General features: G+C 46.6%; 6 protein-coding genes across 6 annotated transcripts; 4 read left to right on the top strand and 2 right to left on the bottom strand.

Moving 5' to 3' along the window:
* Window positions 1-4: 4 nt before the first annotated feature.
* Window positions 5-1,726, bottom strand: LOC132263080 (hsc70-interacting protein 1-like). Its single transcript, XM_059762653.1, has 3 exons — window positions 1,618-1,726; window positions 755-1,539; window positions 5-692 (listed from the first exon to the last, which is right to left on the bottom strand). The coding sequence occupies exons 2-3, from the start codon at window positions 1,523-1,525 to the stop codon at window positions 279-281; spliced, it is 1,185 nt and encodes a 394-aa protein (XP_059618636.1). The 5' UTR covers window positions 1,526-1,539; window positions 1,618-1,726; the 3' UTR covers window positions 5-278.
* Window positions 1,727-1,760: 34 nt separating this feature from the next.
* LOC132263083 (transcription initiation factor TFIID subunit 13) lies at window positions 1,761-2,319 on the top strand. The gene is made up of 2 exons (XM_059762656.1): window positions 1,761-1,880; window positions 1,939-2,319. Exons 1-2 carry the CDS (start codon window positions 1,761-1,763, stop codon window positions 2,302-2,304), a joined length of 486 nt encoding a protein of 161 aa, XP_059618639.1. The 3' UTR covers window positions 2,305-2,319.
* Window positions 2,279-3,644, bottom strand: LOC132263079 (zinc finger protein 771). The gene has a single exon (XM_059762651.1). The coding sequence runs from the start codon at window positions 3,600-3,602 to the stop codon at window positions 2,331-2,333; it is 1,272 nt and encodes a 423-aa protein (XP_059618634.1). The 5' UTR covers window positions 3,603-3,644; the 3' UTR covers window positions 2,279-2,330.
* Window positions 3,645-3,706: 62 nt separating this feature from the next.
* On the top strand, window positions 3,707-4,425 carry LOC132263082 (small ribosomal subunit protein mS40). The gene is made up of 2 exons (XM_059762655.1): window positions 3,707-4,208; window positions 4,270-4,425. The coding sequence occupies exons 1-2, from the start codon at window positions 3,744-3,746 to the stop codon at window positions 4,423-4,425; spliced, it is 621 nt and encodes a 206-aa protein (XP_059618638.1). The 5' UTR covers window positions 3,707-3,743.
* Window positions 4,426-4,508: 83 nt separating this feature from the next.
* Window positions 4,509-5,952, top strand: LOC132263078 (pyridine nucleotide-disulfide oxidoreductase domain-containing protein 1). Its single transcript, XM_059762650.1, has one exon. It carries the CDS (start codon window positions 4,509-4,511, stop codon window positions 5,895-5,897), a length of 1,389 nt encoding a protein of 462 aa, XP_059618633.1. The 3' UTR covers window positions 5,898-5,952.
* A 1,723-nt stretch (window positions 5,953-7,675) lies between these two features.
* Window positions 7,676-9,763, top strand: LOC132263081 (transcription factor MafB). Its single transcript, XM_059762654.1, has one exon. The coding sequence runs from the start codon at window positions 7,791-7,793 to the stop codon at window positions 8,871-8,873; it is 1,083 nt and encodes a 360-aa protein (XP_059618637.1). The 5' UTR covers window positions 7,676-7,790; the 3' UTR covers window positions 8,874-9,763.
* The last annotated feature ends 7,707 nt before the right edge of the window (window positions 9,764-17,470 follow it).

The raw sequence follows: 17,470 nt of genomic DNA, 5'->3' as shown, positions 1-17,470 counted from the left end.
GGAATTTGATTTCAATGCGCCCCCCTCGCGAGGCATCGCGGCGAGATGGGGCGTCGGAGAAGTTTAATTCAATGTTATTCCATACAGTGACAAATGTAGCACGAGAAAATCGATAAAAGCATCCCTTATCAATGCTTTGGCTATACATTATCCTGTGAATTATCAACATATAGAACCCTCCTTACAGTCTAATTTACAATATTTTGGGGAGATGTGAGTGTAAAAAACTTCTTGACTTGGAACAAAGCTACAAAAGATCTCTCCCTGCGGCGCAACTCTTAATCCAATCCATCATCGTTGAGGTCTGTCTTGGGCGGCGGTTTCGGCGCTTCGCCACTCGGCGGAGCGCCCCCAGCGCCGGGGAATCCACCCGGGAAGCCACCTCCTCCCATGCCCCCCATGCCGCCCATGAAGCCCGGCATTCCGCCGCCGGCGGCGCCCAGCTTCTCCAGCAGCTGCACGATCTTCGGGTTGTTTTGATACTTGATGATGTTCGCCGGATTGGTCATGATGTCCTGCAGCGCAGCCGCCACTTCGGGGTCCTTGAATGCCGAGAACAGGTCGTTATCGGCGAAATTGAAGCCTCCACCACCCGGATAACCATCTCCATCGTCATTCTTGCCCTTGTTCTCCTCCGCCGCGCGTCTGTTGGCCTCCTGCGCCTTGCGGACGCGCTCCTGGCGCGCCTTCAGCTGCAGAGAGAGGGAGAAAAGAGATGAGAAAACTCCCAGAAACTCACGCGGCGTCAATTCACCTCCTTCTCCGCCTTCTTGCGCTGCTGCTTCACGCGATGCTGCTCCAGCTTCTTCGCATTGGGCGTCACTTCGCGCAGCCACTCGTCCGCCTCCTCGTCGTAGTCAATCTTGCACGCCTGCCGCAGATCTCTGGCCGCCTCCTCCCAGTTGCCCAGCAATCTGTTGGCCCTGCCGCGGAATTTGTACGCCGCGGCGGAGTCGCAGTTCAGCTGCAGCGCCCTGTCGCAGTCGCGGATGCATGCATTGGGCTTGACGAGCTTCAGGAAGGCCTGGCCGCGCTTGGCGTAGAACAGCGCATTGCCGGGATTCAGGAGGATGGCCTGCGTGTACAGATCGATCGCCTCGTCGTACTTCTGCTCGGAATACGCCGCCGCGGCCTGCGCCCGGCAGTCGCTCGCCCTGTCCATGTCATCATCTGTGGGCTCCTTGCCGGCGTCGCCCATCTCCTGCGGATCGTCCGTGTCCGGATCCACGCAGCCCTCGCGGTCCAGCTCCACATCGGACTCTGGCTCGCTCTCCTCCTGCTGCGCCGTCGCCGCTGCCTCTTCCTCCTCCGGCGGTGGGTTCTCCGGCGGAGCGGCGGCGGCTGGCTTGCTCGCTTGCGGCTGCTCAAAGCTGGGCGCCGCTTCGGGCACGCTGCCGCCCATCTTCACGATGAACTCCTTGAAGAAGCTGAGCTGGGGGATATTGAGGATGGCGGGATTCTGCGAGCAGAAGCCCACAAACATCTTCAGCTTCTTGATCTCCTCCGGACCGATGGGGCACGCCATGATTCCTGGACTGCCTGCAAAGTGTCAAAAACAGCAGCACATTTCGCTGTGATTCTGGACGGAAATAGGCCAGATTGCGTGTGGATAACTACCTGATTTCCTTCCTTGGAGTCTTGTGAAGGCGCTGATGCACTGTTTGGATGCGTGAAAGTGATTTTTCAGCGGTAAACTTGAGGAAATTCCCACGTCCCGGCGACGGAGTCGAGAAGTTTCTAAGATGTCGGCACCACCTTGAATGTTTTGTTTACGTGTGACAGTTGGCGGCGAAGTTCCGGAAAGTGTGTTTTGCGGTGGAAATTCTTGGGAAACTCCGATGGCTGCGGCACCTGCGGAGGAGAATCTTGACCAGACAGAAGTGAGATTACTTCCAGTACACAATCACAAGTGAGAAATTGACCCAAAATGTCTTGCAGTTCGACGAGGATGAGTTCCTGGGCGATGTGCAGACGGAGAGCGCTCAAACGGGACGAAAGCGCCTCTTCAGCAAGGAGCTGCGGTGCATGATGTACGGCTTCGGAGACGACCAGAATCCCTACACGGAGAGTGTGGACATGCTGGAGGACCTCGTGATTGAGTTCATCACGGAAACCACGCACAGAGCGATGGAAATTGGACGAACGGGACGCGTTCAGGTGGAGGACATTGTGTTCCTGGTGCGCAAGGATCCGCGGAAGTATGCCCGCGTGAAGGACCTCCTGACCATGAATGAGGAGCTGAAGCGCGCGCGGAAGGCCTTCGATGAGATCAAGTACGTGGGAACGGAGGGAAAGCCGAAGTAGAATAAATTTTGCTAGGTTATGTTTTTCTAACTCGGCTTTGGCTTTATTGGAATGAATCCGGCTGTCTGAGGGCACTTGGCTGGCCTCTGTGGCTTCTTCTTGCTCTTCGGGCCCTCCACGGGCTCCTCGGGCAGCTCCAGCTGCACCGGCTTCTCCGTGTGCAGCCGGTTGACGTGATCGCAGAGGTTGTCCTTGCGGTGGCTGCTGAAGCAGCAGTGAGGACACTGATAGAGCTTCTTGGGCAGGTGCAGGAAGGCGTGTCGCTTGAGGTTCTTGTTGTGCCGGAAGCGGAAGCCGCACACTTCGCACACGAACGGCTTCTCGTTGCTGTGCGTGGTGAGATGGAGGCGAAGGTTGTCCTTGCTGCGCGAGGAGTGTGTGCAGCCGGCCACTGAGCAGCGCCACAGCACTTCCGTGTGGCTGCTCTTGTGCACCTTGAGCGTCTTCAGGCGACCCGTGCTGAAGCCACAGACGTCGCAGAGTAGCTTCTTCTCCTTTGTGTGCACCAGGAAGTGACTCGTGAGTCCCTGTTTCCACTTGAAGCCCTTGCCGCAGAGGTCACAGATGAAGGGCGTCGCCGAGGAGTGCTTCGGCCTGTGATAAGCTAGTCCGGTGCGCGTGGAGAACCGCGAAGGGCATTCGGTGCAGAAGAACGGCTTCACGTCGTCGTGTCTGGGCAGATGCTGCGTCCGCAGATCCGTCAGGGAGCTGCACTCAGCGTCGCAGAGACTGCACCTGGTCGCTGCAGACTCACACACGTGCAGATGAGCCACCATGTCCTGGGCTTTGTAGCACTTGAACTTGCATCCGTTGCACGAATGCATCCTGGATTGTGCTCCTCGCGACCTGTTCCCGCCCTCCTGCACATCTTGCTGCACCTGAGGCGCTGTCTTGGTCTCTGTCGGATCCAGATCCTCCTTGATCAGCTGCTCTGGTTCCTCACAGTCATCCTCGCACAGGAGATTGTACAACTCCTGCACTTGCAGGATCTTCGACAGTCCCTTCAAATGCGTTCTGTGCTCCGCCGACACGACAATATCATTGGCATAGAGGTAGTCTAGCATGTCACAGAGGCAGTCCTGGCAGGAGAAGTTCATAATCTCAATGGTCAGGGGATTCTTGGTGGAAAACTGCGCCTCTTCCGTGAAATATTTGTTCCCCACGAAGTTGCTCTGATCCGCGAGGACGCAAAAGTGGGCGCACAGCTGGAACTCAGAGTTCAACTTCACGATTACATCGCAATATCTGCCGGACTTTCTCTGCTTATTCAGCAGTGAGGAAACGCGATTTTCAGGCATTTTCACCTTCTCTGTTGTTGTTGTTTACCTTTTTTCACTCTCACGTAAACATGCGATTTCGGAAAGTCAAACTGTCAAAATCACATGTATTCCGAGAGTTCGCCGCGGGTTTCGGAAGAAAAGCGCGAACACGCGAGAAAAATGTCGAGGTTAATTTCACAATTGTACGCAATAAATCGCGGATTTCTCACAGCCAGAGTGGGTGTTTTGCATCAGTCACCACACCCAGGAAGAGCCTTCTCCACATCCCGCGTGAGATTGTGCGAAGAGAGCCAGGAGAGTGCGCCGGGAAGCGTATCGGAAGCGCCGGCAGTGCAGAAAGTAAGGGGAACTGTTGACAGGACAAAAGTGATTCCCGTGGACACGAGCATCAGGTATCTGAGGAGTGCGGCGTACAAGGAGACGTACGGAGAGCAGCCCGTGTGGGTGCAGTATCGAAGGAATCACAAAGGTTCAATTCCACCGCGCAAAACCCGCAAGACTTGCATTAGAGGCGGATTTCTGTCCACCGGCAATCCCTGTCCGATCTGTCGGGACGAGTATCTGGTGCTGGATCACAACAACTTGGAGCTGCTGAAGCAGTTCATCTCGCCATTCACCGGAGAGGTGAGTAATTAGGCGGTATTTGGGGGTGTTTCAGGGACTAATTGGCTCTCTTTCTGCAAAGGTTCTGAGCTACAACAAGACAGGATTGTGCCAGAAGAGGCACAACGAGCTGCTGGTGGTGGTCGAGAGGGCCAGAGACAGAGGATATCTGACCTACGACGTGCCCTTCAGACACTACGACTACTCTGAGTACTACAATCCGGAGAAGTCGTCATAAAAGCAGAGTTAGTAGAATAGTCAAGTCCATAGAGATCATCTGCATTGCTGGCCAGAGACTCATCTGGGAGGGAGGAATTGAGGATGGGGAAGTATCAGGGGACTTTTGTGATTGTTGGCGGAGGAATAGCCGGCGTGTCATGTGCAGAAACCATTGCGTTCTATTGTCCTGAGGAGAAGATCGTTCTGCTGACAGAATCCTCCCTTATAAAGGCTGTCACGCAGCTGGTGTCGCTGGGAAAAGCCCTGACGCGCTTCGAGGTGGTGGAGAGAAGTGCCGAGACGATCGGGAAGTGTGTCCAGGTGGTCACAGACAAGTTGTCCAGCGTTAGGACGCGAGAGAAGATCATCATTACTGAGAAAGGACACGAGATTTCATACAAATATCTTTGTCTCTGCACTGGCGCTCGTCCGAAGGTGATCGAGGAGAGTCCGAATGTGATTGGGATTCGCGACACGGAGTCTGTGGAGGAGTTTCAGCGGAGGATTAAGGATAGCGAGAGGATTGTGTTGGTGGGAAATGGTGGAATTGCCAGTGAGATTGCGTTCGAAGTCAAAGGCGTGGCGATTGACTGGGTGATCAAGGACAATCACATGTCCTCCACGTTCCTGGATCCGGGAGCGGCAGAGTTCTTCAGGCAGCGTCTGCAGGAGAAGCAGCACAATTCGAGCGCCGGCGGTGCGACGGTGAAGAGGATGCGCTATGGCGAGACACAGGGCAGCAGTGGAGCCGCTCTGGGGCCGGATTGGCATCGGATGCTGGATGTTTGCGGAAATGCGCGGGATTTGCCGGACTCTGTCAGCATTCACAGCGGCTGCGAAGTGAGGAATGTGCGCAAAAGTGCCAACGGGAGGAAATTAAGTGTTGACTTGACAAACGGCCGGGCGATTGAGTGCGACTTTGTCGTCTCAGCGACTGGTGTCGATCCCAGAATTGATTACACTGTGGATTCGCCTCTGGAGCGTGCCACAGACGGTGGGATTTCAGTCAATGAACTCATGCGAACCTCCGTGGCGGACATTTTCGCGGCGGGCGATTGCTGCACGGCGTCGTGGACGCTGCCCGACAACTGGTTCCAGATGCGCCTGTGGACGCAGGCCAGACAGATGGGCATGATGGCCGGCAAGGCGATGGCGATGACCGCGCTGGGGCAGCAGGAGCAGATTGTGCAGGACTTCTGCTTTGAGTTCTTCGGCCATGTGACGAAACTCTTCGGGCTGCAGGTTGTGCTGCTGGGCAGATACAATGGCCAGGGCTTGGGCACCGGCTACGAAGCCCTGGTGCGCGTGACACCCAATCAGGAGTACATCAAACTCGTACTGGTCGGCGGAAGGCTGCAGGGCGCCATCCTGATCGGCGAGACGGGCCTGGAAGAGACTTTCGAGAACCTCCTGCTGAACCAACTCGATCTCACGCCCTTCGGCGCCGATCTGCTGGATCCCAACATCGACATTGAGGACTACTTCGACTAGAGACACCCTGTAAGATCACTTGAATCACTTGAATACATGGCGATGCAGATGATAAGGCTGATAAGACTCCAATCGCGACCCTGACCACGGATTGCGGGCATGTGGGAAGTGGGGTCAGAGGGCGGCAACAGCTGATGGCGCACAGATCGCCCCCCGCCGAGTGGATTTCGACGACGGCGGGCGTTTTTTTGGCCAAGACACTGTCGTCTGAGCCACTCAGGCCACGTGTTTCTCCTTCGCAGGGAAATTTGAGTGGAGAAATGAGCTTCTTTTTCCCTGATTCAGGCCTTTCCGCCGCGCACGCAAATCATCCCCGCTTCGGTTTGTTTAATGAACTCTCGCAAAGGCACACGAATTGGCCGAGAAAGTGCAGAAGTGAAGGAAAACTCTGGTGAGTATTTCGATTATATGGATATTGGGAAAATAAGAATCAGTTCAGAGTTAACAAAAAAAAACCAGTTAATTGAAGAAATAATGGAAAAAAGATATATTTCTGGTCATGCAAACGCGAATTATCATTTTAAATGCTGCAAAAATAATTTTTTAAGATCCAAAAACTTCCAAGATATTTAATTAAGAAAATTAATCTCTTTTTTTTTAGTATTTAAGTGCTTTCCGGTTTCTAAACACTTAAGTTCAATCCATAACTTGAAAAATGTTCATAAAACTGTACTTTAATTGTCTGATTTTGAGGATTTTGATGATTCAGGATTAATCGGAGACTTCGCTAAAGTTTAACAATCTTACAAATTTTTATTTCAAAATAAAATTAAAGATAAAGCCCCAAAATTTCGCCTTTGGGAAAAACAATCGGATATTCTACATGCCTTTCAAACTTCATCAGCTGAATAGCCGATGATGAAAATGGGCTTTTTCAACGCGAAAGGCTTTATTTCCTTCTCTCCTGACCAGGAAGACATTAAGCAAAAATTTGCGATATCTTTCGCGTCCCCCACGCCAACTTTGCTGCTCTCTGGCGGTGATATGTGGAGAAAATAATTTGATATTTAATATTTTTGGTTATTTTGCAATTTAACGTCTAAAAATTAATATTTTTTCGATTATTTCCATTCAAATTTTCAATATTTGATTTTTTTTATCCATGCAAAGTTGCAATCAATAATTAAATATTTGATTGAGATCATTACCATTCCTCGAAATCATCTAAGACATTCCTTTTTCAGTATGCATAAGAAAATAAGACTTATTATTGGGAATTGCGTCAGAGTTAAGCGCAAAAAAAACTGGAGCATCGCAGGTGAAAAATCACCCATTCTCGGGATCATCTCTCTCTGTCTGTGACCTTTTGCCGTCGATGGTGTGCCTGTGCAACCCTTTCGCGCGATTCCCTCTCGAGCGTGAGGGCAAACACGTTCATTGTAATTTTTGTGCCTAATTAAATATAAATAGCGGGAGAGAAATTGCGGAGAAATTTTAGACAATTTGTGGAAATAAATAGGAGATTATTTAATTATACACTGTTTGAGAGTGGCGCGGCGCGCCCCTGGATTTGGGGTGGCGAGCGCGAGGGAGCGAGAGAGAGAGAGAGGCTGATGGCGAAGGGCGCGCGAGTGCGCAACTGCCGGATCCAATATCATGCCCCCAAAAAATTGTGCTTGTCCCACGGGAAGAGGCGGAGTCAGCTCGTCGTCGCTGCCTTCCAGCCACGGCTCTCCATCCTGCGCTCATTCAGCAGTCAGACGCGCTCGGAGCCGCTCGTGCTTCCCCAGAGAGACAGAGAGAGATCTGCGTTGAGTTCTTGGCCACAGTGCGAGTGTGATTGGACAGTGTGGACACGGAGTGTTGAGTGCAGAGTGAAAGCTGGATACCAAGGAAATTATCAGTTAAGTGTGCATCGAGGAAGATTTGGCGCGCTGAGAAGGTTGGCAGAACATGGAGGATCCCCACTTGGCGGACGAGTACGTGCAGGACTTCGTGCTTGATCACCTGGAGGACACGGCCGTGAAGCGCGAGGACCCCAGTCCGCCCAGCAGCAAGATCTCCTGGACCACAACGGTGGTGGAGGAGGAGGAGGCGGCGCCCATCCACATGAAGCTGCGCTCGCTGCAGCAGCACAACTACATTCCCTACCACGACAAGAAGCGCATGCATCCGCTGTCGCCGCCGCCGGAGATGTACACGGGCCCCATGGCCGGGCAGCCCGTGCTGGTGAACAGCGCCGTGGCGGGCGTGCCCACGACGCCGCCGGAGACGCCGCCGACGGGCTCGCCGCAGCCGCCGTGCGCCCAGGGATACACAGGACACTACGGCATGCAGAGGCAGAGCAACGGGCTGATGGAGGACATGATGTTCCTGCCGGACACCATGCGCCTGGAGCAGCCGCTCGATCTGCGCCACCTGCACTGCGACGAGGCGGAGTGGGAGCGCCCGCGGTACTTGCAGCCCAACGACGGCGGCGGCGGCGTGTCTGGGCCGCCGTTCATCCAGCACCACCATCTCACACACCTGGAGCACATGGGGCCGCTGCACGCGGGCTCGTATCACGGCCACATGGCCAGGCCGCTGAGCAGCGGCAGCACGGGCACCATCGTGGTGTCGCCGCGCCAGTCCGCCGGCCAGCACAGCAGCAGCAGCGTGGGCAGCAAGGACGACGAGGAGCTGGACGACGACCTGCTCATGTCGCTGAGCGTGCGTGAGCTGAACAAGCGCCTGCACGGCTTCTCGCGCGAGACAGTGGTGAAGTACAAGCAGAAGCGGCGGACGCTGAAGAACCGCGGCTACGCGCAGAATTGCCGCTCCAAGCGGCTGCAGCAGCGCCAGGACCTCGAGCTCACCAATCGCACGCTGCAGTCGCACCTCAACCGCATGAAGATGGACCTGGAGAGGATCACGCAGGAGCGCGACCAGCTCAGGCAGATGGTGATGACGCACGGCCAGTCCGGCGGCGCGGCGCCCCAGAATGGCGCCTTCCACAGCGCGGACACGGGCTCGCCGGCCACGGAGTTCCTGCTATGACGGCAAGCCAGCGCCCACAATTGGCCAGCACGATACTGAAGGTGACGAATTGTAATCCCACATTCAATCCCTTTGCGTCACGATTACCAGGACTCGTGGCTTCTTGGGGGGGATCGAGAAGCGATTGGGAGGGTAAGAAGATGAGCTACTTTGCAATCAGTTATCAGTCTCTGGATCTAATCAATCTTGACCTCTGAATTTGTCCACTGAATGAATTCATTGAGACAAAAACACTTTGCGTTTATCATTTCTCATGTTCCCCCGATTGAAAGGTAAAAGTAAAAGGAAAAAAACAGTGAGAAAAGACAAATCTTTAGCAGTATTTAGTGCAGATGATGAATGAGAGCAGCAAAAGACATACTAATTAATAATTAAAGGAGAAAAAGGAAGATAAACTACTCGAAGGTACTAAACAAAATGATGGTTGTGTGATTGTTTTGATTGGAGATGGAACTTCTTGAACTGAGTTTCTCTCACAAGATTCTTTTCTGTTTATTTATAATTCACTCCAATTTCCAATTGAGTTGAGAACTTATTTTTTTTACTGTTGTTGAAGATTCTTTTCTACATGTATTATTATTTTTTATAAAATTGACTCCATATTGCACAATATTTAGGTGTTTATGCTGAGGATTGCGAGAGTGGAAAGAGGATGAAAATATCAGATTCTTGTGTTTTATTTTCTCTAGGAAGTAAAGGAAATTATAGTGAGAGCAAATGACATGCAATTTGAAAAATTGTAAACTGTATAAAAGATAAAAAATTCTCCCCCTTTTAAAATACATATATATGATAAATTCTATAAATAATTAAGATTAATTATATTTGTAAATAAGAACAAATTAGGGTTAATCTACTTGTTCGTATAAAATAAAAGTATATTGAAGAAAGTTTGCCATCTTTTCTCTCTCTCTCTCTATTTTCACATCCTTGTTCGCGGACTGAAGAAATCCACCTGGAGAAAATGGCGTGAGTTTTGTGAAAGAGTGGAAAAGTGTTCATAATTTCCGTGTTTTTTGTTTGCAGATGGACACAAACAAGAAGAAGAAATACAAGAAGAGGTTTGTGTATTTTTTCTTTCCCACCAGCAAAAACACTTTTTTCTGTTCTTTTTGGCAAGTCTTACGCAAGTGTTGCACTTGATTATCTCTTATAACACACAAGCAGAGCAATAGAGTGAGAATGCAGACAACTTCCTCCTTTTTTTCCTCTGGTTTTCCCCTGTGATGGGCCAGAGAAAAGTGAGCAATCGAAGGTGTCAAAGGGAAATCTCACATGATTTTATTTGCCTTTTTCCTCTGAGGAAGAGGAATTTCTCCTCGTCAATTTGCTGTTGGAGCACTTTTTTTCTCTCACTCTACTTGTCTCCCGAATTTGCCGATTCATTAGAATTTTTTGTGACGACCATCGATTACATCAAAATCAGGTCATAGACCTAGAGATTGTGAATTTAATACGAAAGACTGTGTGAATTGTTCCACATTTTGACCATTTCTCGACTTTTCCTTTCGAATTTACTGCAGATTTTGGATGAATTTTGAATGTTTCAATAATTTATTGTTACAACTTTACAGATTTTCATATTTTATTTCATAAAAAAAAGATTTTGCGTTGCAACTTTACAGATTTCATATTTTAATTCATAAAAGCTAAGATTTTCAGTTGCAACTTTACGCTGTTTCTTAGTTTGTATTGACGGCCGATAAATATGAACGAGATTTATTTAATACGAATTTCAGCTATCAAAAGAGCAATTTTAACCATTTTTTAGAGCAGAATATTCTAATTTCCGCCCATTCTGTCTATTTTCTTGATTTCCACGTAATTTTTCCGACTGTGAATATATGAATTGACTTCAGACATCAACATTTGAAACATTTCGTGTCTATTTTTTTTTTCTAAAATATCATGAAAATAAAGTTGCAACGACTTGTCAATTCTCTTTGATCAGTGACTTGGAATCTTTAATCCTTGCAGCTTAAAGCACAGAAAAACCGCATTCTATTGAGCAAATCGATCAATTCTCTCTGTGATTTTGTCAATCGAATCCTTTATGCATGATTTAAGCGCCAAATTCTGCGTGCATTTTCTCCTGGCGTCGTTTGAGACGTGAATGCAAAGCAAGGAAAGGCAGGGAAAAAAGTGAAGGGAAAATGCGTGGAAAAGAAGGAGTTGAAATCAAAAAAAATTCGTTTCACACTTCATTTGCTACCCTCTTGGGAGATGTGCTGAAATTCCCTGCAATTTGTCTGGGGCTGGAATATCATGGAAAATAATCTTCTTGGGCAGATCATTGACTTATCAGCTGCACCGCGCGATGATATAGTGTTCCTTATCAGTTGATGCTTTGTGCCGATGGAGAAAAAATGCTCCACGCTTGTTTTCATGTGAAATCATTTTCTCCCCGTCAGTCTCTCAGTTCATCATGTTTGAATTGAGAGTGAGTCAAGCGACGAGTAATTAATGCACTTTTCTGATGACTTGGCAAAATGATTGCATTTGGGAAAATATAACACTCTTTTTTTTCCCCTCCTCTGGGGACTGTGTCGATGGAATAAATTGCAAAACAACCGTGGCAAAGTCGTCAATGGGTGTCAATGAACGGAAATTTGGTAACACGCGAGGGACAGTATGGAAAATTCCTTCTAGCAAAATCCCACCAGGGCGGATCGCATTACAAGTTGGTGTGTTTGCGCGAGAAATTGCGATGGGAAAATCTGGGGTGCATTATCGATTTTTAATTGAATTGCAATCCACACAAGACACACTTATGATGAACTGGTGTTTGGCCCGAGGAAAGTGCTGAGGAAGGGAATAGAGAAGAAGAAAAAAAATCCGCGCTCTGTCCAACTGTTTGGGAGGACAGAAGAGAGAATTTCCCCGCGCGCGAAGTGCCGCGCTGTGTTTTTGGGGGGTGAAAAGTGCTCCCACGAAGAGGCGGGGCCACGCTCTTGCTCAGGCAGGTACAAGTGCACCAATGAAATTTTTGAGGCCATCCAGCACAACATTTTCCAGTGGAAATACAATATCTGCGTGCCGAAGGGCCTTCGGCGCTTGTTGTTATTGTTGCTCCTCTTCTTTGGGGAGCATCGCGTCGGGCGTCTGCGCCTTGGCGCTCCGTCGGGGCGTCCATCGAAAGGAGGACAAGCTGGGCGAATGCACTGGGAATCATGAGGAAATCATTGGGGATTGATTGTCTCCTGAAACGGATTTTACAGGCAGATGAGAGATCAAAAGCCTTGGCGAGAGAAGGGAAAAAAAACCATCACCAGAGACAATTAAGCGGGTGAAAATGATGGAAGAAAATAACGAACAAGTTCCTTTGTTCAATTGCAAACTTACAAGCTGGAAAATAATAATTTGTGCAATTGGATTTTCTGCACAGCCAAAAATCACTTCTAATCTCTGGAAAATATCCTCAAATCTCGTTATTCCCTCAGAAGTTCCCCGTGGCGAGGCGACAAGATCCGAGAGATTGATATCTAGAGAACATATAAAATATATAAATTGTCAATGAAATGTTGCAAAGGACTTTCCCTTCAATCAATAAAGGAACTTTTGTGTGTTTTCCATCACATTTCTTATCTCGCGAAGCCAATATTTTCATTCCAACACTTAATGGAAAGTGATAGCATGGAATATTTGTGTGAGTTATTGACAAACATTCACTGCAAAAAGTTGTAATATCAAGAGATTGGGTGAAATTTCCTCTCTATCGCCAATTAATCCACTTCACTTGACGACATGTTAGCCTAATTATATGCCTTCAATGGACAAGAAAGGAAAGGTCATCGATTGGCAATTGATACGAGACAGGAAACCCACTAACATCCATTTGATTCTTAACGCCACGCCAAAGAGACTCCTTTGAAATCCAAGGGGAAGATCAGTGTTGGAATATTGATCTTTGTAATTCGTATAACACAATCATTTAACACAATTTCTAGGTTATTTATGTGACTCCAAATCTGGAAACATTTCTAATTTTTGGTCAAATTGAGCGAAAATTGGAGAAAAAGATTTATTTTCTCCATCTTTCTAGGTTATGTTATGAATTTAAAACAATCTTTGTCACTAAATAACCTCCAAAATCATTAATTCTTGCGCCTAAACTGGTAGAATTTGTATTTACGGACATGATAACAATAAAATCTGTTGAAAATTACAAGCATTCAATGTAAAACTTATGTTAATTAAGCTGAGATTGATCATAACCTCTAAAATATTGCTTCAGAATACAAAATTTGCTGTTTTAATAGCTCTTTGATTGAATTTTCTATTCCAAAATAGCAAATTTTAGCTTAAAAATAAATGAATAAGTTTCTTTCAACAATTCTTGTCGATATCTCAAGGCAATTTTTTAGGTTATGTTTTAAAGTAAGTTAGAACGACGTATTTTCAGATCAAAGACTCCTAAATTTGAGGTTATGATGCTTCAGGCGGTTGGTAAAATGTATAAAATTCAGAAAAAGGAGAGGAAAATAGAGAAAAAGCATATTTTAAGCACTACCAAAGTTGTGGAATTGTTAAATTTGTTGTAAATCATGTTTCTGTAAAATTTAAAGAAGTAAAATTTGCAAGAAAAATTCTAAAGAAGCTCTGAAAAATGTTGAAAGAATTCTTAAGTTTTAAAACTAACTAATGTGCATGGATTCTGGCCAAATTATCTCCCCTTTGTTGAAATCTACACCCGGAAAAATCCCAGCAATTTTTCCGCCGTTCCCTCGAATTGAGGTCACCCCTTTTCAGTCCAGGGATGGTCGTTTAGTGTCACACAGACAGCTCTCTTTCCGCCTTCCTCCCCTTCAGGATGTGCACAAATTGGAGATGAATTTCTAACTTTTGCACAAAGTGTCAAATTTTAGAGAGCAAAGTTGCACGTGAAAAAAATGATCAAATCATGGATATTTTAAAGAGATAATTGGGCCTGTCTTCAGCCGTTCACGTTTCTTCGTCGACGGATGACAAATGAAATGTGAACATTTGGAAATTAAATTGTGCGGAGATTTCCTCTCCAATTGCTCGCGATGGCTTGTGCGAGAGTGTGAGACATTTGCGAGACGTTTTGTGGGGAAAAGAATCTCAGAAGTGTAGAATTTCTGACCTTGGCACTAGGATGAGAATTGCATGAATACTTGAAGACTGGAGAGATCTTCCAGTGGCTATCACTTTAGCTGACTAAGACTTTGTGCCGGAGTGTCTCTTCGCGCTGCCTTAAAATGTAATGAATGGCGCGCGTTGAGTCAACAATTGAGGAGAGGAATTGAGATCAAGTGCACAAAATGCAAACTCTGGCCTTACAATCACTGTTCTGTCGAATTGCTCTCTCTCTCTGGATTCGCGCGTGGAATTCATCTAATGAAGTCACGTCCGGGAAAAATCCTCCAGCTTCTGAAGTCATTTGATACCAAAAAAATTGGAGAGTCTGAAAGGGAAATAAATCCCAGGAAGAGAGACAATCTGTGGCAAACAGCGCCTTTGCATATATACAGTCCAGTGTGGCTGGAATTTTATGCTGTTTTATCTGCCATGAAGGTGCCACGGCCACACTTGGCATTTGTTATTGGAAATTGTCCCCCGCATGGCGCACATTGTGCGACCATCTCGGGTCCACCGGAATGGTCAGATTATGGCGTAGGTAATCCCCCTCCCACCCCTCGTGCACCATATTCTTTTTACGATTATAATATGCAGACAACAGAGGAAATCAAACATATAAAATTGGGCGATATTCCGGAGCATCCCTTGGCAAATGATATGCGTGTGACTCGTTATTTTTGTCATCGAAACCATAAAGATTGAATTCTTCCCCGGCGAGGGGGTGGCGGAGGGTGGAATCGCCATGTGCCATACCCACACTCACTAAATCAAATGAATTGACCACAGAATGCTCCCTTTTTTTTCAACCTCCCCCTCGAGCCACACTTTCAATATTTCCTTTATCAACTGGTGGACATCTCGTCCTGCGGTCGCCCGGACGCTTGTGCGGTGGGACAGGGCGATAGAGGTCAGACCATAAAACACATTTGTATCCATAAGCCACCTCCGAGAGTCCCAGCACATTTGCCATCAGACAATTTCTCCACCATTTCCCCGATGGAATATTACGCAACAGTCGTGAAGACGCTTTCTTGTCTTTTTTGTTGCCTCTGCGACTTATCTTCTCCTCAGATGCTAAACTTTCACTTCACCCCCTTTTCTTTCAGCGGGTCGGGGGTGGAAGAAGATATTTTAGTGGCTTTCCTTCCCTTCGTGCTGTATGTTATTGAATTAAAATTATGTATGAAAAAAGTGCAAAGAATATCCGAGAAAATCTTCCCAATACATTCTATTTTATGTTAATAGTGAAAGTTCACAGGTTTCATGCATTATTCCACCCTGGAAATTTTACATACGTTCCGGGAAGACGATAGAGAAGACAGAAAATTGTCCTAACTTATTGCTTTTGTGCTTCTAAAGGTGAACAAGAATGGGTGAACAATAAGTGATGAAATTCCAATTTTCCACTTGGTGCTGAAAATTCGGTATTTCTCTCAATTTTCGAGACATTTACCTTAAGACAAAAAATGGTTTAAATCTTATGATCTTTCAAATGGCATTGAAATCATAGCGATATCTCCATTTATGGCTGAGATATTGCCAAATGCTAGAAGATGTGCGTAAAAGGACCGCGTAATTCATGCTATAATCATTATACTGACTGAGATAATGACATTAAATCATGATTTTACAATATCTAGTAGACATTTACATCCTTCAGCGTCTTGATTTGGAATTATCAACTTGCTTTTTGTATGTTTTTAGCTATAGTTTAACGCTTTTCCACCATTTCTTCCACACAATATTGGCCCAAATCATGTTCGCAGGATTTTTTAATGAAATTTAGAATAAAATTTCAAGTTGATCGCTCAAGAAAAAATATGGAGTTGTGAAAATTATAGCATTTTTCTCTTTAGCAAGTGTGATTTTTAGTCACTTTCTTATTATAGTGTCAAGAAAATCAGTAATTTATGCATAGAATTTTCATTGAATTTATTTTTAATTCCATCGCTTTTTTAATATCATTTGCAGTCTTTTTCAAATCACCTTTCGATTCACCTTTGACATTCACGTTCACTTGCAGGGTGAGTTTTCTGTGCAACCCCAAAAACTCATGGCATTCCCAACAATCTGTAATGTTTCGTGTACAGAAAATATTTGTGCAATTTCCATTTTTTACTATGCACTTTGGTGGTCTGGATGCAATTTTCCACGGAGATTCATGGGGCAATGTCGTGAGGAGGGAAAGTTGGGTTGTGATGCAGAGAAAGAGAAAAGAGCAAAAATCTCACTCCACACAGTTTTCCCTCTTTTCCACATTGGCATCGAAACGATGATCGAAAATTGGACTCACTAAACGGAATGAACTGAATAAGGGAGGAAACTTGAGCATCTTCATGTCTCTCAGTCTCATTGGTGTCTATAAAAATAGACAATCGAATAATCTGGAATATCCTCCTTTTTATTTTTATTGTTATTTGCTTTATTTTTTCGATTCTCCTCCATGTTTAGGATCCCAACAAGCTGTTTTTATCTCGTTTCAACGGGGAATTTGGGGTGGTATTGCATTCTCTGGACTCCCTTCGCTCTTTACGCCCAGCTTTCGGGGGTGTGTTGTGCCATATTAGGTGGTGCTCATTCAGTTTTTTGGTTACCGATATACAATAAAATGAGAGGCAACAAACCACCAGGGGAATAAACTGCGGGAATCTCATTTACACGGACTTTCTTTTTAATTTCTGTCGCCAGAGAAACAAGTGTGGCTCAACTTGCTGTGCTCATCGAAAATCACCCGACACCGGGAGAAACGTTGGCACTTTTGCCTTCATGTGACATGCCGATGGAAAAAATGTGCTAATTTTCCCAACACGCGCATAATTTGATGGTTTTCCTTCGCGAAGAGTCAAGGAACTATTGCGACAACATAGCGCCAGAGAAAGAGAGAGTTGAAAGAATGGCTTTCGCCAATTTATCCTCTGGTCAGTTTTGTGAAAAGTCAAAGGATATAAAAAATCGAGAGGGGAGAAAGCATTTCGGGTTATATTGCCCAGGAGAAGGATTTTATGTGCTGCGAGGAGATTCACGTGATGGGAATATATTTTGTAAAAATTCCATATCAATGTCGCTCCTCTAATAAAACACCATAAAATACATCATCGGAATAGTAAATTTGCAACATCGTCTCAGAAATGTGTGTGGGCGGGAATTTTTCACTGGTCGAGCGACTGAAGTGGAATATTTATTGTGTGGAGAATCTCTCCGTTGATTGACAACCCTTTCTGTATCGCACAATTATCCCTCAACGTCGACTGGCGGAATGCGAATTATCTTATCACTAGTCAATGGATGGAAAATAGAGGGAAAGTCGACCTAGATAAACTACTGCACAGAAGTTTATTTAGCAGTGGAGAAAATCTTCATTATCCCTTGTGAGAAAGTGACCGTGTAAATCTCAATATTGCCGCCCTCAATCTCCGGTCGGGGCGCAAACAGAATCCGTGCCGCAAGATAAGTGTTTGGGCAATAATTTCTGGGTGGTCTCGTGCAAACAGGGCCGA

Source organism: Phlebotomus argentipes, unplaced genomic scaffold (assembly GCF_947086385.1).
Source record: "Phlebotomus argentipes unplaced genomic scaffold, Phlebotomus argentipes genome assembly contig_15, whole genome shotgun sequence".
NCBI classification, from domain to species: Eukaryota; Metazoa; Arthropoda; class Insecta; order Diptera; family Psychodidae; genus Phlebotomus; species Phlebotomus argentipes.
This window is presented reverse-complemented; position numbering and strand designations above follow the sequence as displayed.